Here is a 22,754-nt window from a genome sequence, read left to right on the forward strand (position 1 = left end):
ATATTCTGACGTAGTCAACCTGTGTAAATATGAATAATAATAATAATAATAATAATAATAATAATAATAATAATAATAATAATAATAATAATAATAATAATAATAATAATAATAATAATAATAATAATAATAATAATAATAATAATAATAATAATAATAATAATAATTATAGTTAATTGGTGGTGCATTTCAGACCAACATTTTTTATCTTTGTATTTCTTTTTTTTCTAGTGGTAACACAATAACATTGTTTGTATTTCTTTTAATGTAAATAATCGTTGTTTTGAAACACTTTTATTGGCCTTCCTTTGTTTTTCGTTGCTTGTATGGAACTTTGGTCTGAAAGATACCACCAAATAATACATGATGTTTTTCTTGTTACAATGCGTCGTACAGCGTTGGTCATATTATTTTTTTGTGCATTCACTTGTGAATAAATAAACCCCAATTCACTTTTATTTAATAAACATATAAAGTTTTGGAAAAATTTGTTTGTCCAGAAAATAAAGCGAACTTCTAACGATGCAACACGCGTTGCGGTTTTCATGAGAACGGAATCCAGTGTCGAAAATAACGCTTTCTACAGGACCGAAATTTGTAGATATGGCTTTGCTTTTCGACCTTACCAGTTATTGGCCTGGAATTGTCAATGGTATGTGTCAATAATGACATAAAACATGCATTCGTGTGCTCAAAAATGGCTTTTAAAATACAAAACCTAGAACAGTTAGTCGGAATTGCCCCACCATTTAAAACACAATTACATCGGAAGTTGTCAATGAAACGAAAATCGTTATCGCCATCAAGAACAGTGTATATAGAAGTCAAATTTTATGTGCCCATTCGGGTTCACACCAAGTATCAACAGTGGCGCAAAGTTTTTGTGACTGTTGGACCCTGTTGGTTTTTTCTTGTGAAAAAGAGTATCTGCTAGGTAAGATCTAATTATTTATTGAATTTCTGAGTAGTATATTGTTTACCAAGGTTTCCATTAGTTAAAATTTAGCTGGGTACCTAGTTATGGCTAGCCAGAAGCTAGCTAGGTATCTCTAGTTAGGTTCTGGCTAGGGCCAGGAGCTAAACAGTTCAAGAAGGAGCAACTGCCATTTAGGCTATTATATGTAGTATATTTAAGCTATGATAGTCTATGCAGGTGATATATCATAATGATACCATTGTTTTCATTAAATAATTGCAAATGGTTGCTAAGCTGTGATATTCAACAACCCAAGGAAATAATCAAATATTATTTGGGACCCAACGTCACCAGCTGAATGTAACTGTTCTGCCCAATCTTAGGACGCTGCCCAATCTTTGGACATAAAATTGCCCAGTCTTAAGACTGGGGTGTCACAAGATTGGGCAAAAGACCAGGGTGTCACAAGATTGGGCAAAAGACCATGTTAGGCCCATCCTTGGTGCCTTTTAGATTTTAAAGAAGGGATGTATGTTCTGCCCAGATTGCGAAACGGCCTGTTCACAACCGGGACAGCCGGATTATGTATGCATGGTCCGATTATGTTTTTTCCCTGGTTATCAGCGTTCATAACCCGCTTGATTATGAACGCTAATATAAATGGCTGGCATTTTCTTCAAACTTTGTAAATTAAACATTCTCTGGAAGATAGCACACCCCTAAAAACTAGACATGGTGAAAGAAAAAAGTGTGGACGTAATTCTTAGTATAAACTACTCTTGTAAATACATTTCAACATATATACTTTAAAGTAACTAAATTTCACGGAACCTAAATTATTCTTTTTGCAGAAATTATTTTGGTGAAAAGTTATTAAACTTGCGAATCCCAAAATTTAGTATTTGCCACGAAATTTTGTTTCATTTAAGAACAACAACAACTTTGCCACCAGGGCTATTTGCTTGTCAGAAGTGATGACAAATGATATAAAGCAGTCAGCCCCGATTGTATTTGTTTTATAAGTCTCGAATAATATTTAATTGTCATACATAAGCCGGCCTTTCCCGATTATGTTCGTTCTATAATAAGTGAGAAATAATATTAGACTGTCGTATATAAAATGGCCTGCCCTGATTATGTTCCTTTTATAAGTGACAAATAATATTTTTTGAGTAATAAATCGGCCCATCCTGATTATGTTGCCCTAATTATGTATTTTCTGCCCTGTTCTTAACCAGGGCAAGCTGCAAGTCCCAACAAACATTCTCAGGCACATTAAAACATCATATTTTGGGTACTGTTGAATTGACCCAGCCAAATTTTGGACACAGTAGAGTGAAAATCATAGCTAGCTAGGTAGCTGGTAGAGAACGTGTTATACATTTAGCATTTATATACAGCTTGTAGTAGTGGCTAAATTTTAAAAATAAAATGTTTATATTTATGAAGAATCAGAAAAATCGTATTCAACCATATTATTAGTTAGCTAGCTGTTAATTTCATTGGATGAGATGTTTAACTAGCTAGCGAGCTGTAGCCAGCTAGTTAATATCATAGTCTATAGAAGAAAAACCTTATTAGACTATGCTAATATGGTTGAGTAGTTTCAATTTTTTATACATAAAATACATGGTATATATAAATTGTCAGCCTTCTGATTTTCCAAGAAAAGTTTCAATTTAAAGTTCCTATTAAGAGGTAAATTCTAAAAAATTTATTGTTCTGTTTGTCTTCCACAATTGTTCTAAGATTGGGCATGTACTTCCATAGATTGGGCAGTCCAGTCTTAAGACTGGCCACCCATTTGTCACTGTCAGAAGATTGGCCTGGCCAGTCTTAAGACGGGGTGTGTTCCAAGATTGGGCAGAACATAACCCTACAGTGCCACTGATTTTTATGAGAGTAATAAAAGGTTGAATATTCCAGCACCGCACTGAAAATGTTTCTCGGGACTCAGCCCAAAAGCTATAGGACATGTTTTTTAGACCCGGGCTGACATTTTCAATCATGAGAATTGCTAATAATAGTTTTCGCACCTGTATTATTGTTGAATTGAGATGCTGTGAAAAATGGCTTTTCGATGTCCTGAGAAATGCATAAATTTTTGAACTCTGAAACTATGATAATAGGTCCAAAAACTTTTGGCTCTATTTCATTGGACTGGTTTAAAACCACAGCATACCAGGTTTTGAGATACTCTTTTGATTTTTTAAGAAGTTATGGGACTTTTAATTTTAACCACAAATACGATTTTATACTGTTATTGAAATTGTTTTGTAAAATTACCACCTTTAGTAATGTTTAAATTCACAAATGATGTCATGGCAGTATAATAAGCTAATTAATAATTGCAAGCATTTGCATACTCTATTTCATTGGACTGGTTTAAAACCACAGCATACCAGGTTTTGAGATACTCTTTTGATTTTTTAAGAAGTTATGGGACTTTTAATTTTAACGACAAATACGATTTTATACTGTTATTGAAATTGTTTTGTAAAATTACCACCTTTAGTAATGTTTAAATTCACAAATGATGTCATGGCAGTATAATAAGCTAATTAATAATTGCAAACATTTGCATACGTGCCATTAAAATTAGGGTTAAGTATCCCCTTTAACCTTTTCCATGAAAATCATAAATGCAGTAAATATCGTAAAAAAGCATAGTTAAAAATTTTTATTACGTTCTTTTAAATCAAATTGTTATGTAATTGTATATAATAACAAATTCCTCATGAAGACTCCCAGGAGCTAAATAATTTGGAAAAGCATTTTTTATATATAGTTTGTTTGATTTTACTGTTGGTATATTACTTCTGCAACTAAAATAAAACACAGGCTACAACAACCTGTAAATATCAGATATTTACCTAACTAGTCTAAAATCTCCTAACTAGAATACTATCCTAATAGTATAGTAGCCTAATTTGTTTTCCCTAAATGATGAAGATTGGTTGCATATAGGTAATCTTTACTTATATCACTACATAAAGCTTTTTTGTTTTGATAGATAGATAGATAGATAGATAGATGTGCATATTTTACATGGCTAGCCTCACAAATATCGAGGGATATACCCTGTCTATTATTTCCAGGAGGGGCCATGGCTTAGATGGAGAGTCCTAGAGTATTTAATGCTCATTTTGAGCTACGCAGACCCAATTAGTAGGGCCCACGCTCTACCAGACAACTCCCGGCAACATCCAACGGCCCACACAGTGTGCCATCTCCCCAATTTCCCTCACATGACTTGGGTTAACCCGGGGCTATGGTAACATTCACTCGCCCATGTTGAATCGCCGTCAAGAGGAATTGAACCCCGGTCTCCCGCACAGAGTACGAAAGCTATAACCACTAATCTACGGCGCCACCCAAATGTAATTTATTAACTATGTTTCAGCTGTTCGACAGCCATTCTTAAGTACAAATCATTGGCATAAACAACTATTGCAATATTTTTATACAAATAATTGTATATACGACCATATCCGATGATCATAACCTTGGCCTTAAATGGACTGTCCGGTGAAAAATGATTATAAAGTATTATTTTAAATTATCACATAGAAAATACCTTTCTTTTTTGATATTATTCACTTAATCATACATAATCAAACTTTTTATCGTAGTTGTTGTTAATGCATGGCTTCATCTTGTTGCTGCAAATGTCGGAAAAGGTCCTGAGTTAAAAATTTAATATGCGTAATTATGCATGTTACGTAAGAACAGTGGTGAAAACATACTATATGCAGTGAAAGTGTGTAGCGTATTCGGTAGAAAATATAACCCTCCCCCTAGAAGTTAGGTGTTTAGAAACTTATTTTATAAAAAATTTCAATTTTAACCTCTTCTCTGCAAATTATGAAATGCGATTATTACTATGCCTTCCTGGAACACAAAAATCATGGTATTAGGTTTTCGTTATGAACCGGAAGATTTATAAAATACGGGTTGCTCCTGAAACACATTGTTTCAAACTCCGTATTGAATTAAAGTTGAAGTGTATATACCCTAAAAATTAATGCACAGCTATAAACCATCTCATTTTGATAACATAATTTTGTTAACATATTTTTAGACATTTATACTAACTTTGCGTTATATTTTTTTAGACTGAAGCTTTGAAGTTTTGTGCAGTTTCCTGGTTTGAAAGAATTGGTAATATTTTAGTAAAAGTTGTTTGTATACAATTTACTGCCTCATTTCAAGTTACCATGAAATACTGTAAAGAAGTAACTGTAGCTTAAAGTTCCTGCTGAGAATTTACAGGCAATCGGTAACCTAATTGTAGGGGAAAGGGTGGGGCAGAGGACAAGAAAATTTTACCACTTATTTCAATTTATTAACACCCCTCATTAATTTGCGTTCTTCAATAAAAACGTTGTGGAGAACAAAAATATTTATATAAATAACAAAAGCTATCCAATCCTGTAGAGGAAACATTAGCCAATGTTTACAGTGTCTGATACAAGCAGAATACCTGTTGCACTCTATACATTACCCTCCTAGCCCTCTTCCCCTTGATTTCGGCCCCCTACCCCAACTATTGAGTTGAAGGAAATTACCATCCCTGCCCCCACTCCCACTCCTTAATAAGCCCCTCCCACTACAATTAGGGTTACCAAGTGTAGTCTTATTTCTTTCATAATACAACGTTTTTTTCATAATACAAAGTCAGTAGTGCTGCTAATTAATCCATTGTTACTTTTGCTGCCAAAAATATTTTGTCAATTTTTAATCGGGGTAAAAAGATAATTCGTTACTTGGGATGTTTTTTGCTATTACCTTGTATCACTAAAGTAATATAATAATTTTTTATTTTTTAGACATTTTCAGCGTTACACGTTTTATAAAAGAACACTTGGTGTTCCAGTTTCTTATTTTGGGTACTTTATAAATTTAGTTTTAGTTAATCAAATCTACTAAAATTCCTTTAAAAAATTTCAATACAAAACCGTGTTTATTCCAAAATTTCCTTACATAAATTTTGCCTGCAAAATTATTCTTGCTAAAAAAAATCAAACATTGATTCGAATAAAAGTGGATTTCGTTTCTGATGGCAGTATTCTTAACATAACATTTAGGTGATTTGAAAGGCAAGCCCTTTAAAACGAAAAGTAATTTCTCAATAAAAGACTTTTGATAATAGAACGTACAATTTATGGTAACTTGAATTTCTATTACTTTTGTTATTGTAGAAAATGTATGTGTTTGTGCGGTACCTCGTATTCAGTTGATACGCCTGTATTTTATGCATACACTCGTATTCAATGTAGGCAATTGTATTTGTAGGGAATGTAGGCGCTCGTTTATAATGCAAACACTCGTATTAGTTTTAATGCAAACACTCGTATATAGCTAATGCAGACACTCGTATATAGCTAATGCAGACACCCGTGTATAATGCAAACACTTGTGTATAATGGAAACACTGTCGTATATGGCTAATGCAAACACTCGTATATAGCTAATGCAGACACTCGTATATAGCTAATGCAGACACCCGTGTATAATGCAAACACTTGTGTATAATGGAAACACTGTCGTATATGGCTAATGCAAACACTCGTATATAGCTCATGCAGACACTCGTATATAGCTAATGCAGACACCCGTGTATAATGCCAACACTTGTGTATAATGGAAACACTGTCGTATATGGCTAATGCAGACACTCGTATATAGCTAATGCAGACACTCGTATATAGCTAATGCAGATACTCATTTATAATGCAAACACTCGTATATAAGAAGACACTCGTATTTGCTACAGACACTCGTATTTGTTGCAGCCATTGATATTCGTTGCAGCCACTCGTGTTCGTTACAGGCACTCGTATTCGTTGCAGACACTCGTATGTAGAACCTCGTATTTCAGTGATTCGATTGTATTTAATGTATCCACTTGTATTCAATACAGCCAAATGTATGTGGACAGTTGCAATTAGTATAGACACTTATCTCTTATTTGTTGCAGTCACTTGAATGCCGTAATTGTATTTGATGAATGAATTTTATTTAATGTTATACTTGTATTCAATGTGTACTCTCGTTTTTTATGCAGACATGTACTTTATGTAAACACCTGTATTTTATGCAGGCATTTGTATGTAGTAACTCGTATTCCGTTATTACACCAGTAATTAATGTATATACTTCAGTGCTTCGAATAAACGCCTGAGGCGGTTATTTAAGTTTTCGATTTTTAGAGGGGCGTTTATTTAAGAGATCTCTACATTTTCTATATACATATCTATATCATCCATATCGTCAATTATATAATGATGTAGTCCAGCGTTGACCTTATCTTCATATTTATTAAGTGAAACAAGCGTCCCTGTAAAGGAGAAGGCGTTTATTAAAAGGGGCAATTGATGAAAAAACCTTTAAAAGAGGGAAAGGGCGCGAAAAGGAACAGGGCGTTTAACCGAAGCATTGCGGTACTCATATTCAAGCAGACAATGTGTGTAAACACTTGTATTTATGTAGACGCTTGTGTTATATGTAGATGCTGGTATTTATGTAGACACTCATATTTTATGCAGAAACTTGTAACTGTGCGGAATATGTAAACACTCGTATTTTATGCAGGCACTCGTATGTAGGAACTCATATTCAGGGAGAAAACTGTATGTGGACACATGCATTTAACACAGAAACTCGTAAAACTCTCGCAAAAGTTTGTGTTTTTAACCCTAAGCATATCGGATTTTATATCCTCCATAACTTCTGATAGCTAAAGCTTCCTAAATGAAATGGAAACACAAAGTAACAGTAGGAACTGGGAAAAACGACTAAGTTGCGGTCACAAACGTGACAAGGGCCTGACAGAGGGCGGTTAAAACTTCCTTTATACTTGGCTATGACTCGCATCAACTTTCGTCAACTCGCGTCAATATAAAAGCGTAAAAAAGTGCTTAATGTAAAGACAGCAGGTGAAAAAAAATTGCCTTCAAATATGCTTCCAAATGTGAAAATCTTTATTTTGAGTACATATCTTAAAGTTTATAAAATAATTCGCAGAAAAAGACAACCGATAAATTCATATTCTTGCAGAAAAAAACGAATTCGAGTATATCCATGTCTTTTTAGTAATCGGGGTGATAGCAAGTTCCGAGGTTGATGTAAAGAACGGGATGATATTAAGGGGTGAGGTTGATATAAAGAACGGGGTGATAATAAGTGCCGAGGTTAGTACAAGGACCGAAGGTGATAATAAATGCCGAGGTTGATGTAAGGATCGGGGTGATGATAAGTGCCGAGGTTGATATAAAGAACGGGGTGATAAGTGCCGAGGTTGATATAAGGATTGAAGATCACAATGAGAACCACGTGAAATAAAGATCGGGGTGATAAACACAGCCAAGGTTGATAGAAGGACCGAATATGATAATAAGTACCCCGTGTATTATAGGATCGTAGGTGAGAATAAATGTCGAGATTCTGTAAATGCAAGTAGTTTGCTCAGATAGTTCCCTGTCGGGCAGGCGAAACAGGGAAGAAACAGTACCTGGTCCTGATGATAAACTGATCATTCTCGTTGTTTGATAACCTACACCTATCGTTTTTCTATCGTACTGTTTAATAAAATATTCTTTCCTTAATTGCGTAACGTTAAGCCGCCCTAATTTTTATCGATTTTGCAAGCGTTGATAATTTGTTTTTTTTATACAAACGGGTTGCTGGAGGAAAAGAAACACAGTAACTCGTTTGCCCACAGGCACTATTTCCGCAACTTTATGCTACTAGTCAGTAGCCCGTAGATAAATCCACGGGTTATCGTGTCCTTTATCTACCGCATTTCGTGTGTTTCACTACTGCAGTGACCATTTTGCGTGACAGACACACTGACGTATACGGGTATTATAATATAGATAAATAAGTAACAAGAAAAACCCGTTCATTTTTGGGAGTATTCAAAAAATTTCCGCAGATACAATATTTCGAGAAAGTGACAGAAACTCGCACTTTGTGGAAATTATTTCACGTTGCAATTAAACCTTATCTACTAAGATTAGCCGTATAAATAAAAATTGGATCCTGGTTGAGAAAAACAAAAACACAAAATACAGCCTGCAGTTACTATCGCGTAGGAAAATTCACCTGATACTTCCAGTTCACCGAAAACAAAGATGAAAGTTCCATTTAATTGCTAAGTACAGGTGGCTACGCCTTATGAATTAAATTTACGCATCATTTCCTTCCACCGGTGTTATTACAACTGCTTACTTCAGTAGAACTGTATTTGTATGAATATGTATTTTTATCTTTATTTTAGAATTTTCGACATGGAAGGTAGAAAGTCTCTCTGCAGAAATACAGTACGGCAATTAGTTTATGTAACAAGACTATCAAAACAATAGTTGTTGTAGTTTTACATAGCCAGATGTTAGTAATGTGTATAAAACATAGCCTATTTACCTATTGCTATGTTAAAAAAGAGTTGTCCGAATTTTTTTTAAAGTTATGGACTTGACTTGATAACAACGGTTTTGTTTATTATTAGCCTACCATTCAGAAGTACAGTTCTCACGAGTTTGATAACTTGAAAGATGCAGTGAGAAAAAAGTCACCGTGCAATGTGTTAGTTGGCGTTATTGAAAAAATAATGGCTTTGAAAAATGTTTTGGTTATTAAAGTAGCTGATGGCACTTGTGAAGCATTTGTTCGTGTCCAGGAGTACTGCGACAAATTATCCAAATATATCAGCTCTGGGGATATATTGTACCTAAAAAAAATAACTTTTGATGAGGATAAAATGGGAGAATTTGCCAAAAAATCATTGATTTCGAAACATTCAAACATGGTGTTACCATATCCAGAGCATTGTAAGTAACTCTTAGTAATTTTATTTTATTTTATTTATTTATCATTTATTCGGCAAAATTAGGTAGGTGCAAGTATTTCTTGTTTATTAACCATTTATAACGATTTTCAAATTTCTTACGTTTCAAATTTTTAATTACTACTAGTCGGTAGCCCATGGAAATATCCCGGGTTCGCCCGTCCTTTTTATACAGCATTGCGTCTCGCTAATTGGGCAGCTAAAATACCATTTTGCGTGACAGACAAACGTATACGGGTATTATAATATAGACTAGTCGTTAAACCGTGGAAAAATCCACGGGGTCGCCCGTCCTTTATATATCGCATTTCGTGTTTCCGTAACAAAAAGACAAACAGACGCACGAACACACAGACGGAATACGGCTATTATTAACGAGATAGCCGGTAGCTCGTGGAAAATCCACAGGACCGCCCATCCTTTATATATAGCATATTTCGTGTTTCCGTAGCACAACGTTTTTCTCGTGCACAAACAGACAGACGGAATACGGCTATTATTAAAGAGACTAGTCGTTTACCTGTGGAAGAATCCACGGGGTCGCCCGTCCTTTATATATCGCATTTCGTGTTTCCGTAACAAAAAGACAAACAGACGCTCGAACAGACAGACGGAATGCGGCTATTATTAAAGAGATGTGCGGGCATCGTGATCTTAAATTCAGTCGCACGGTAGCACACTTTTAAAAGTCACTTTGTTGGTGTTGCTAATAATATGATCGATAATTTTCTGGTCGGCGAGAATATGTGTTGATTTCGTCCAAACATTTGTAAGATATCTTTGTATTTCATTGTTACTGGGTTATCGGTGTCGTAAAGATCTATGTTAAAGTCATCAGTAAAAAAACGAGACTATTCCGTTTTTTAAAAATTTCTGACAGTTTTGGTGCTTAAATTTATTTAGCTATTCAATTTTTTCACTATCCACAAAGTTCAATTGATAAAATGTCCCTAATTACATGAATTTAAGATAATCTTCCGATGTTACTAGGTCAACGGTGCGGAGCATGTTTTTTTATGTATCATTATGTCAAAGTTCATATTGTTCAATATAATATAAAATCCATCGAACATTGAAGAAAGTGACTGAGCGTCCTGATGAGCTGTTTTGAGTTGTGTGATTTATTTTTTCTTTGTGTGTCCAGTAAATGTTTTGATGCGATTGATGAGAACCAGGCCACGGATTTTTCGCTATATCGCCTGACAAAATTATGTTAAAAGTTGCTATTGAATTACTGTAATATAAAATGCGTCTGTTTGATCGCTTCAGTGGAGAAAACATGAACATAAAACTTGTCTGTATAACCATAAAACTAGGATTAACTCCAAAATTATCACACCACCAAAACAGCATCCAATTGTTACCATACATATATCAAAACAGTCAATAATCCAATAAGCTAGTTAACACTTTAACAGGTACAACTCGTTTAACATATAATGTTTATGTATCCACTCCACATTTACACGTCTGTTACACATCCGATCATCTCTCGCTCAAATTTTATAATGTTTTTAATGTTAACGTTCAAGCTTTTTAACGTATTGGAGACGTGTTTGAAAAATAACTCACAATATTGTCTTTCAACGTTGAAGCTATCCCATGAATGTAATGCCTTCTTATTCGCATTATCCTTAACAATAATATGACAATATTTTTTAGGGAAAAAAATGTTTTATTTCGAACATTTGGAGGCACTTCATTCGTTTATCTACTGCAATTATAATATTGTTAAAAATACATCTGATAACGACGAAAGCGAATGGAGCATCTTTTCCTTTAGCGAAAAAGGTTAGACTATTTCATCAAGGTGTAGTATTGTGTTAGTCTGAAATAGAAATTTTTTATCTTTTTTTTTTTAGATCCAGAGTTCATTATCACAATTGCAGTGAGTTAAATTACTTTGTACTTTTAACTCTACTGAGCGAAGTTTAGGAAGGGTGGAGGGAGGGGACTTGGAATTCTTTCTGCACATAGCACTTTATAAGATAGATAAAATGAAGAAAACTTTAAAGAAGATTTTCTTAACAAAATATTTCTGAGAGATCACCCAATTCCAACACTTTGATGCATACCGTAAATGCTCGATTAAGCGCCCCGGGCGTTTGTTTGAATGTTGGCTTTTAGGGTGGGCTCTAGATGGGCAGTAAGTCAAAAAGCGCTTATAACAAAATATCATTTTTCTGTTATGTTAAAGTCTGTTTTAAGGAAACTATATTGGTCGCAAAATAAAAAGAACAACGGATATAGATGAAGCAGGTATAAAATAACATGCTTCTGAGCGTAAAGGTTTATGGTTAAATTTTCTCTGCGTCAATAAAATGATAGCGGATTTTTTAAACAAAAAGGTAGACAAACATTTTGACAAATGTTTTATGATGCATTTTAAATTTTAAAAATACTTGATTAAGTGCGCTTATTCGGGAGTGGGAGCTTAATTGAACATTTATGGATGCTTAGTAATAGTTATAATGGATAGTTATAATGCGTTTGCTATAAACTTTGCAGTCCGATGAAGCGCCAGCGCACATGGAGGAAATGAATTCAATGCAGAAAGATAACCTGGTAAAAAGATTAACTTCTCCATAATATTTTACAGCGATTTACATTTGTGTTCTTATTAATGAATTACTTGTTTTATCACTAGGTTCAAATTCAAGAAGAAGAAAGCACTTCGGAATACGAGCCCAGCTCATTGGATAGTGAATCAGGTACAATTAAGCCTGTTAGCCTGTTATTATTATGGGCTAAGATTTTAAATTAAACAAAGTCTGTTAAGTTGTCGGCCGTCCAATGAGCTCTGACAGGTTTGCGTACTTGTTTTATAGATATTTGTTCTAATTGCGACGAACTTCGAACCTCGACCAACGTTTGCAATGTATTAAGTCCGAAATTGTATTTAATCTTTTAAACATTCTCTCTTTCCTTGGTTATTTTTCCTTTGCTTTTTTGCATTTAGAAAAAGAAAGAGAAGATCAACATCTTATAATGGTTAGACATTATATCACCCTCTCTTTTAATCTATTTTCTGTTAAGCTTTTAGCCGGATTTTGTGTTTCACAAGGGAAATTTACAAATTACCCGGGCATATTATGATCAGATACAAAGTTAAGCTAAAAAACTGATAGGGGACCATTTAGTCCATTGTTTTCTACATAGCTTGAACTATTCCTGTCTACACTTTTGTTTTATTGTCTACTGAAATGTGACTTACTTATTTAGTATCATAAAGCTAAGAAAAGAAAACAGTCTGATGTCAACAAAAACACTGCAACTAACAGAAAGGTACAAATGCAATTCTTTTCTTGTTATTGTATCTATTCACACAAACATGGTCACTAGTATTTCACATTTTAATCTTTTTTATTAGAATGGAAAAAAGGAGAGTGGGAAGATGGAAACATCAGACTCCGAAGAGGACATCTTCTCTCAACGCAAGGTATTATAAAACCATAACGATGTATTATATATTAAATATATATTTTATATATAATAAATTCAGCTGTTGTGCTCAATATCTGTTGTACAATTTTTCGGATATATAGATTTACTGGTTTTTTAGACAAAGAAACTAAGACAAGCAGAGCAAGCTGCGGAGTACCAGCCACAAGACATTATTTGTAAAAAGCGTGAATTTCAACACCGCTTAAAAAAAAGGAATGCCCCTCTTAGAAAAGTGAAAACCGAATTGCAATTGAAGAAGCAGAGAAAGAAAGTTGAAGAACTCGTTTCCCAACATTTGGGTTCTGCTGATGCTATAACACAGCACTATCATGGTTTACAAAAAAAGTACTATATCTACAAGTGTTCTGTCTGTGGGGCGTTTGTGAGCGAAAAATTAAGAAGACACTTACAAGAAAAACATAAATACTCATGGTCGGATGCCAGGCTACAGGAAACAAAGATGCGTGTATTTTTTCTGTGGTGCAACGCGACAAAACATGAAACACATTTACCGTTGCCGTGTATGGAGTGCAGCGAATGGCATACGAGGTAGAGTTATTTTCTAGCTATCGGAGCTCCTCTGGGCATCCTCACCCTTGTCAGGTTTATTAGTAACTCTCTTTTCCTATATTGTATGGCTACGATACTTTGTAGCCTTTATATTAATCTTCAATTTAATTTAATTTAAAGACGTTTAGTAGTAAAGTAGCAATGTGAAAAAGGCTGTTTTGAACGTTTATTTTTTATTTTTTAATACAAATATTTTATTTTTTACCAAAAACTTTCCGTTACTTACTTACTGTTAATTCGTGTAGAGCGACCTAGACGCTGGATACAAATTGTTAACGCCCAATAAGGCGCATTGTGGCACTTTAGGCGGAGAGGGTGTAGTGGTAGCGCATTTGACTTGTAACCATAAGGTTTAAGGTTTGATTCCTCACTCTGCTCAATTTGAATATACTGTAGTCAGCCCATTTCAGCTTTTTAATGGCCGCTAATTGGCTTGTGTGGCAGGCAAACAAGTTAGAGCAATGCTATACTTATCTCTCGTACTTAGATTTCGAAAAGCGAAAACATCTCATTGCTTATACTATATTTTAAGGCTAGATCATCATCTCAAACGTCATCCTTTTCATAAACAGATGTCTATGGAAGAAATAAAAGAAACAGTAGAGCAAGCTAGGGCTGAACATTGGAGCAAAGGATTTGGCCAAAATGGCAGTAAAGTACCAAGTGAGGACAAAGTAACAGAAAAGTTTAAATCTAACCTAAATGTTGAGGCGGATGGCGACGATTTTGTGTCAAGATCACAGCCAGTGCCTTTGCAACATGATCATCCAAGTTTGGACTATATTCCGTCAGGATCTTGCCGTCTCACTTCGTCCAAACGAAAGGAATGGGGTGTAAAACCTGATGATTTTTTTAGTATTTATTTTTCCACTGCTGATGACTTGCTAGACAATTTTCAAGAAGAACTGCTACAGTCTGGCCATACAAAAGACAACTCAACTCAACATAGAAACCAAGTTGAATTAATATGGACATCGATAAGCAAAGACCTCGTCATGTTTCCTATAAATCCCCTTTCGAACATGCATTTGTTAAGGGATTATTACCATCGGCCTACATTTAAAACTATTGGCAAAAAGGATGGAGTGCAGGCGAGCACCTTGCGTGCACGTTATGGATCTTTAGGAATGTTTTTACAGTACCTCCGACGTAACGAGATTTTTGCTGGAATGAGCAGATTGCAGCTTTCCTCTCTTTCACAATCTGCTAATGATTTCAACAAGCAGTTAAACCCGTTGGTGAAGCAGAGAAAGGTCGAAATTAGAAAGAACAAGTGCAAGCAGCTGCTTCGACCAACGCATTTTATCAAGTATGGTGAGAGCAAATTTGTGCAACATTTGATTTCACAAGTGCAGAAGGGAGTTACAAAGAGGAGCCAATTTACAAGATCGTTTGCTATTCAATTTCGTGACTATTTGATCACCAATTTAGTTATTGGAAACGGATTGCGTGCCTCTAACATTATCGAGCTGACAACAAAGGATGTGGATAATGCTACAGTTGTGGAGGGCTATGAAGGACATAAAGTACTTTCCAACTACAAATACAAGACAAGTACAATTTATGGCGAAAAATTCATCGTCGTAAATGACATGCTCTATTTGCAACTTCAATTTTTCCTTCGCAATTTGAGATCAATAATTTCAAAAAACCCTTCATTAAAAGTTTTTCTTCCTGCCTCTGGAGCGCCGAAGATGAGCCAAACAAATGTGTCGGCAAGCTTAACGGCAAGTTTTAAACTTGCAAAAGTTTTATTTCAAAATGAATACCAACGCATTTCATGTACAAGAGTGCGATGTGGTCTGGCAACGTTTGCTTGTAACGATGGCGGCTTTGAATCAGGTTTTTTTGCGAAGCATTTTATGAAAAACAAAGAACAGACGACGGACATGCACTACAACTTACTGTCGAATCGCAGACATGCGTTGAATATAGCCATGAAGCTATATGCTTCTTTCAACGGCGTCGATGGAGAGAAAATTACGATTGAACCAAAAGATGTCCATGAAATAGCCGATAAGCTTAAAAAATCTTCCGGGAATCTGAACAAAGAACAGATACTTCGCTGGTTAAAAAGTAACGATCCACATGTCACCAAAAGCGAGTTGGCTGATTTCGAGGAAATGTTAGCTGAGTGTGATCAAAAACCAAGCGGAAATACTTCAAGTTTCTATGGTGCTTCGCAGCAGGTAAACAATTATTTTAAACGTTATGGTACCTAAAGCCACAAACAAAAACAATAAAAAACAATTATTTTGGCTACTTATTATTTTACTTTTTTTAACTTTTTTTTAAAGATTTATTTTAACCGACGCAATTGTTTTCAAACAAACTAAAAACTTTTGACTCATAGCTTATTCGCAAAAGTTAAAAAAGTGAAGTACAATACAGTTTAAATGAATTTCCTTAGGAGAAAGATATTGATTTTATTTCCGTTGCTAACTTGGATGGTACTACCACAGAAAACGAAAAGGTTTGTTTTTACTTAACATACAAGATAACTAGCTGATAAACAGTGGTAATAAAACTATCATGATCTTCATATAAACTTTAGCTAAGTAGCGAGCGCAGCTCTGAAGATGGCGACAGTGATAGCGAGAATGAAAGTTTTGTTAATTCCCACGATGGCAGCTTAGAGGTATAGTCCGCAAACTACATTCTTTTAAAACAAGTTTATATGTTTTGGTTTTACACTTTTAGGCAGGTTAAATATTAGACACGTTTATAATTTACGCATGTACTTATTATAATCTACCCATAGGAGCAGTGGACAGATAAAAATGTTAAAAACATCAGCAAAAAAGTTTCTACTAGGACGAAGGTATATTTTGCAATATTTGAAAAATATGTTTAAAAGCAAGACTAAACTTCAGATCACGAAGCAAGCCTTTTGGTTCCAAAGAGGAGTTATTTGAGGCAAAAATATTTTGACGAGTATATAATCGACTTTTTTTCTATTTTAATGAGTAGACTTAGTAATTCGAAAATATAGAAATATAAATTTATGAGATCGTTCATGTGAATATCGTAAGCATTCAATAAAAAGTGTTGTTGATTTTTAGGTCGAAATAACATCTGATTCCAGTGGCTCAGATATAGACTGCGATCATCTACAGGTAAAGTAATATCTTTAAGCAAAATGTCAATGGGTCTTACAGCTTTTTATAAATTTGATTTCGGTCATCACTTGGTTGCACACTATCCCTACAAACCCTTGAAACAAACAACATGTATATGTAGTAACCTAGCTTGATAGCACACAAAAGACATATAGACAGCGACATGATATTTTCTTATACTTATCTATGTTATGTTATGTATCTGTCTATGTGTTTATCGTCTGGATTGTTTAGAGTGATATCCAGGACGTTCTGTTTCAATATGACCAAAGGCGACCAGGAGATCTCATATATGCACGACAAAGTGGTGGAAGGATTGCCTATTTGATGTGTGCTCACTTTTGTGAGCCATTGATTATCCGAAAGCCATTTGATAATGAATTTAGTGTCGAAACATTTAAAGATGAAGAAGTGGCTTATTTTATAAGTAAAATTAAGAGCAGTATTTTGCGCAAACATCTGGAAATGTTTACCCCAACGAGTGTTAAATTTTTCGTACTGGCCCTAAGAAGAAAATATTGGTCTAATGTTAAGCTTAATTTCACAAAATGGAAGAGATTCAGAAAAGAAGGGTCTAGCATGATTCAAATGTGTAAAGATTAGTAAGTTTGCTGCTACTACTGTTTTTATATACGTTTTCACTCAAAAGCAGCACAGGATGTGCAAAAACCTAATCTTGAACCCCTGATAAAGTATATACATATTGGCTTTGTTTGAAAATTCCTTTTTCTTTCTTTCTAGCAATGATTTTTCTGTTACCTCGGTGAGTGTTTTATATTTATGTTTTACTTTAGAATAAATGGAAAGCCATGTCATACTTTTTAAATTTTTCTGTTCCCGTACAAATTGTTATTGATATGAAGTTTCAAAGATATTTTAAAGGTCTATCTATATAGAGCTCTCTAGAGAACGAAAAATTATAGTGATAAATACGAGTCAGAAAAATACATAGTTTATGACGGTATGTATCTCTTTACGTGTTTTTCTGACAATTCGATATTTAATAGCCTGAGCAAAGAAATAAAGATAATGACCTCCATCACACTAGTCAAACCAGCGATTACAAAGAAGAGGTAAAACAAATTAATGCTGTTTTGAAAACAGAGCCTGTATGCATTATTACCGACTATCATTATGTATATTTTAGTCAAGTAGCGCCAACCAAGACTTATCGCAAAAAGACAATGCCAAATCTGCGGTCTGCGTCAAGCAAACGAAGGTAATTTAGATGCAATGAATTTTGAAAAAAAAATATCATTTAAATAAAATCTTACCTAAAAAATCCAAATTATTTTGTGGTTGTAGAACTATGAATTAAGAAAGGCTACCGTCTATGTACCACCAACAGTATGCGACACTCCATCATTTATGCATGACGTAAGTGATTTTTTTGTTTGTTTTTATTTGGTTTGGTCTGCGAGCATACTAGATTGAATAGTCAGAATGACTTTTTGAATTTAGCCAAACGAGGTGAAGCAACAGAATCCAAAAGCATCAGAGGTAATAATATGGTTCTAATCATCATTAAGTCATCGAACTACCTTTTTTTCACTAAACACATTCCATTTTGGAATGTTATAGGTTCTCCAATCTTGTAACGACCATTTTACGCGTCCAAAAGAAGTAAGTAACACGGAGCCGGCATTACACTGAATAATCATGCTGTTTACTCTTTAAATGTTATGATTGTATCAAATAAAAGTATTACTATTTAGGAACAGGCTTTGGGGGATGAGCAATGTTGCTTGACAAATGTAGATCCCTCAAGCAATTTCATTTGCAAAAAGATCGACAGTTATATAGGTAGATCGCTAGTTCATGCAGTCCATAACAAACTCTTCCAAATATCTTCCAATGTGAGCACGCTGGTAATAAAACACTGATCAATTTTGTTGATATTCTAGGCCATGGTGTATTTGCTTTAAAAAAATTCATACCTGGCGACTTTCTTCTCCAGTATCCTGGAAGTTTAGTGACCGCGGAAAAGGGTGATAAACTGGAAAAATACTATGAAAAGAAAGGAAAAGGATGCTATCTTTACTTTTTTAATTACCATGGAAAAAAATTATGGTAAGAATTTCGTTGGATTATCAAAAGTACGCTGATGCACCTTTCTACACATTTTTTAAATATATTTTTAGTGTGGATGCTACAAAAAACAATCGGTTGGGCAAATTTGTCAATGACAGCCAGAAGTCCTACGCCAACAGCGTAATGAAAGTAAAGACGTTTGGTGGGAAACCTTTTCTTTGCTTATACGCATTGAAAACTATTGAGAAAGGTTCAGAGATCAGGTAACTATCTCTAACAAAGAAATGTAAACAATTAAATCCTGTCATCAATTATTACATTTTTTACAATTTCTATTTCTAGATATAGTTATGGCGAAACTTCTGGTCTGACTTGGCGAAAAATGGTAGGAGAAATAAAGTTAATTTAACTGTTAAATAAGGCTATCCTTTTCATAAAAACCGTGTTGTTGCTTTGGCCACCTAATACAACCACCACTTTATGTTGCGGAATAAATTTACAAAAATTAGCTAATTGAAAATATATAATTTGTCATTAAAATTAATATAAAGTCATTAAAATTTCAAAATATGTTAGTTTTTTTCAAAACACATAAGTGTAATTTCCAAAGTAAACAAAAAAGAGCCTGCCATAAATTTGACATCGCACATACCGGACGAACATGCCAGAATATGTGCTTCGGCCATCTAAGTCTGCAATGCAACAAAAACGTATTGTGCGCACACGAAAATTGCAGTGCGGCGCTTTGCTAACACATTTACCTAATATTTGATTCAGCCTCAGTCTTGAATACATTTTTATCACAAATATCAAGTGTAAAGGTACTACAGATACATTTGCGATCATTGTTAAGGACGATAGTTTTTCAGCATGATCAACAATAAAATGAAAAGTTACTTACTTTTTCTGTACATGTTATCTTGATGAAATTTATCTGATTGTTTCTTCAAATTGTATCGTTTATAGGCAAACTACAAAAGGCCATTTTCCTTGACAACTCTGGTAAGTAACTCTCATTTGCAATTTGCAGTATGAAGCAACCGCCTTTTTAAACACTTTGTTCTACTTCTTAATTAGGGTAAGATGGATGAATCAGTAGACGCCAACTTAGAGGTAATCAAGATTTATACCACTATTATTGTGGCAACTAATTCGTGTTATTTAAAAAACTTTCCATTTCCATTTTAGCTATCACCTGATCGAGAATTAGATTTAGGTTAATGTTTCGTTTGTATTTAATGGAAGGTCCGTTTATGTAAATGTTAGATTTCACTCTATATGTTTAGATAACTACAGGGTCAGCGGACGTTAATTTTTTCTATCTCTTTAATTTTTAAATATGCTACGCTAAAAGTATTGAACGATATTATTTTTAACTGCCATTTTGTATATTGCGTGTATATATGATTATACTCATTACTGCGTATCTAACTATTAACTTTTAGTTGGTTCTTACAAACTAAGATTTGGATAGTTACAGTACTATTTTAACCTAATTTAGTGATAATTTCTGATCTTTGGCGAAACTATAGCGCTGTCCCTGTAAATGTATTTATTCAATCTGTAATCAGTGTTGATTTAAAGATAATTATAGTTACGAAATAATTAGCTTGTAATGGTTGCAATGGTTGTTTTGATTATCCCAGTAATAATCCTTTGTAAACAATTATGCAAAACTGCACCATTACTTTTAGTTCATCTGTAGCCAATTATTGCTTAGTTCTTGTTACACGATAAATTAAAAGACACACAAAATGTAGCATATTTTGGTATTCTTGTCAGCGTAATTGCTGGGAAACCTTTTCTTTGCTTATACGCTCTTGTTGTTAGTAATTTAAAAAGTGGCGGCTGATCATCACAATGATGGAATTGATCTGGTAGATCTGTGACAGAAAAAAAACCTAGAGGGTTTTGAGAAAATTAAAATTCTTTCTCTTCCAAGAAAAGAATTTAGAAGGAAACAACGCAACAAGTGAATAGTTGGATAAAGCATCAACAAAGAGTAGACTTCGACACATATTTTTAAACCTATTTAAACCTGCAACAATGCTTTTTTTGCATTGATCGAGTCGGGTACTTTGATGGAGTTATCACTCTCCAAAGATAAGGCTGGGTGTAATTAAACCCCATTGCCGATTTAACTATTTGGAAAAGATAGTTTACCTCATCTATTATAAAAAGAATAGGTACGATTTGCGGATTGTTTAATACTGGTGGATTCATTTGAGATTTCTGGTCAAACACTGGTATGATGGCAATCGCAATGCAAATCAATTGCAGACAGCACAGTGCGCGATACGGATTTGTGAAGTACTGCACCACTTATTGCGACAAAGTAAAAAAACAATATATGTATATAAAATAAGAATAACAATAAAGTGAACTACACCTTCATAGTGTTTTTAGAACAAAAGGATATGTTTTTATCAAAGAAGTTACTGACCATAAAAATGTACCTTCCCCAAATAAACTAATTAATGTTTCGCCCAGAAATGCATGTTGTTATGTATTTTAAGAGTTAGCACAAAATCTGAAAAATAAACAGTTAACAACACTTTAAATATTGCATAGTTCTTCCAGCAAAAAAATGTAAAATGTAAAAAATATTCTTGCAAGGAATAAATTATTGCATGCAGTCCTTCCCCACCAAACTTTACACAAAATGTCAAAATGAACGGTTTGTGAGAAGTAGATCCGTATTAACAAAAACAGTTTTTTCAGCAACTTGAATACTGTCTTTAACCAAAAAATTTTTTTCACAAAATACAAATCTCATACAGTAGACTGCTACGAAATTTATATAAAATATTTACAGAAAGTAAAAGCATGGTGTAAAATCTAATTAGAGGGTCCAAGGAGTCTCTATTTATATATATGTATATATAGATAACGAGACAGTCAAGTAATCGAGACAAATTTAGGATATGACCGTAGGCTGTCTGGTGCGTTTATCATTATTTCGCACTTTTTAAATTGGTTATTCTACTTTGTCTAAGGGCCGGAATATTTCCCATATGAGAAATAAGGCCCTTAAGGCGGGCTTGCACGTACAGTTTTCTTGTTAAAGAAATCTTTCGAAACAAGTATTTCATAGTGTAAGGAGCATTTCGAAATATTTTAAAACATTTCTAAAGTTTTTACCACCTGCTTTCTTCTAAAAGTTTTTTCAAAGGATGCCGACATCCTGACTATATCACATGGCGTACTTTCATTCATCACTTTGAGTTTGACATTGTGTATCTTCTAAACAAACGAAGATACGTAATTTTACGAACAAAAAACACAAACTATAATTGAATTCGATGCAGCGCGTAGATTTCGCAACAGGCAGGCACCATATACGCCAACAGCAGAGGAACAAGGATGGTAAAAAACGTTTTATTTGAAGTAATATTTCCAGTGAGTAATAAAATAAAGGTGCAGTTTTTTCACTTTTGAATTTTTTTTGTATCGGGTTGACCATGGCACCTGAATTACACCATGACTCAAGTGATTACAAACATTTCGCAATAAAGATTGATATAGTGTAAAAAGCTTGAAATTTTTCTTTCGAAAGTTTTCTTTAACAAGAAAACTGTACGTGTAAGCCCGCATTTACTATATTGTTCTTTTAAGATAAGCGGTTTTTTTAAAGATAATGCTGAACTACACATTGAAGCATTCCCTCAAAATTTTAAAATAAAGCTTAAATATGGCAAATTTTCGTAAGATGCAGATAATAACGAAAACAAATTATTTCGGACTAAATTAAATAACGTACACGATTTATTTCAAGAAAATTTTTGGAAAATTTCCAGAGTGTGAGACTAACGGACTAACGATGAGC

General features: G+C 34.1%; 1 protein-coding gene across 6 annotated transcripts; it reads left to right on the forward strand.

Moving 5' to 3' along the window:
- The first annotated feature begins 209 nt into the window (after positions 1–209).
- LOC130630515 (uncharacterized) lies at positions 210–20,683 on the forward strand. Of its 6 annotated transcripts, XM_057444034.1 has the most exons (31): positions 210–934; positions 5,032–5,077; positions 9,198–9,240; positions 9,426–9,747; positions 11,427–11,555; positions 11,627–11,652; positions 12,273–12,329; positions 12,412–12,475; positions 12,724–12,755; positions 12,987–13,049; positions 13,135–13,203; positions 13,327–13,757; positions 14,311–15,967; positions 16,189–16,251; positions 16,333–16,416; positions 16,540–16,599; positions 16,841–16,894; positions 17,132–17,499; positions 17,639–17,660; positions 17,905–17,970; positions 18,045–18,116; positions 18,203–18,274; positions 18,359–18,397; positions 18,479–18,520; positions 18,613–18,700; positions 18,802–18,967; positions 19,039–19,191; positions 19,271–19,313; positions 19,895–19,930; positions 20,006–20,041; positions 20,117–20,683. In XM_057444034.1, exons 3-31 carry the CDS (start codon positions 9,208–9,210, stop codon positions 20,147–20,149), a joined length of 4,380 nt encoding a protein of 1,459 aa, XP_057300017.1. In that variant the 5' UTR covers positions 210–934; positions 5,032–5,077; positions 9,198–9,207; the 3' UTR covers positions 20,150–20,683. The 6 variants fall into 6 exon arrangements, with proteins under 6 accessions (XP_057300017.1, XP_057300018.1, XP_057300019.1 ...); XM_057444035.1 differs by lacking the exon at positions 18,479–18,520; XM_057444036.1 differs by lacking the exon at positions 17,905–17,970.
- The last annotated feature ends 2,071 nt before the right edge of the window (positions 20,684–22,754 follow it).

The sequence above is a fragment of the Hydractinia symbiolongicarpus genome, chromosome 2, assembly GCF_029227915.1.
Source record: "Hydractinia symbiolongicarpus strain clone_291-10 chromosome 2, HSymV2.1, whole genome shotgun sequence".
In the NCBI taxonomy this organism is placed as follows: domain Eukaryota; kingdom Metazoa; phylum Cnidaria; class Hydrozoa; order Anthoathecata; family Hydractiniidae; genus Hydractinia; species Hydractinia symbiolongicarpus.

Excerpts from the sequence above, each read along its gene's own strand:
- LOC130630515 (XM_057444034.1), top strand. The coding sequence starts at position 9,208 with ATGGAAGGTAGAAAGTCTCTCTGCAGAAATACA. Across the intron at positions 9,748-11,426 it reads GTTACCATATCCAGAGCATT|GGAAAAAAATGTTTTATTTC; the intron begins GTAAGTAACTCT and ends AATATTTTTTAG. Across the intron at positions 13,050-13,134 it reads ACACTGCAACTAACAGAAAG|AATGGAAAAAAGGAGAGTGG; the intron begins GTACAAATGCAA and ends CTTTTTTATTAG.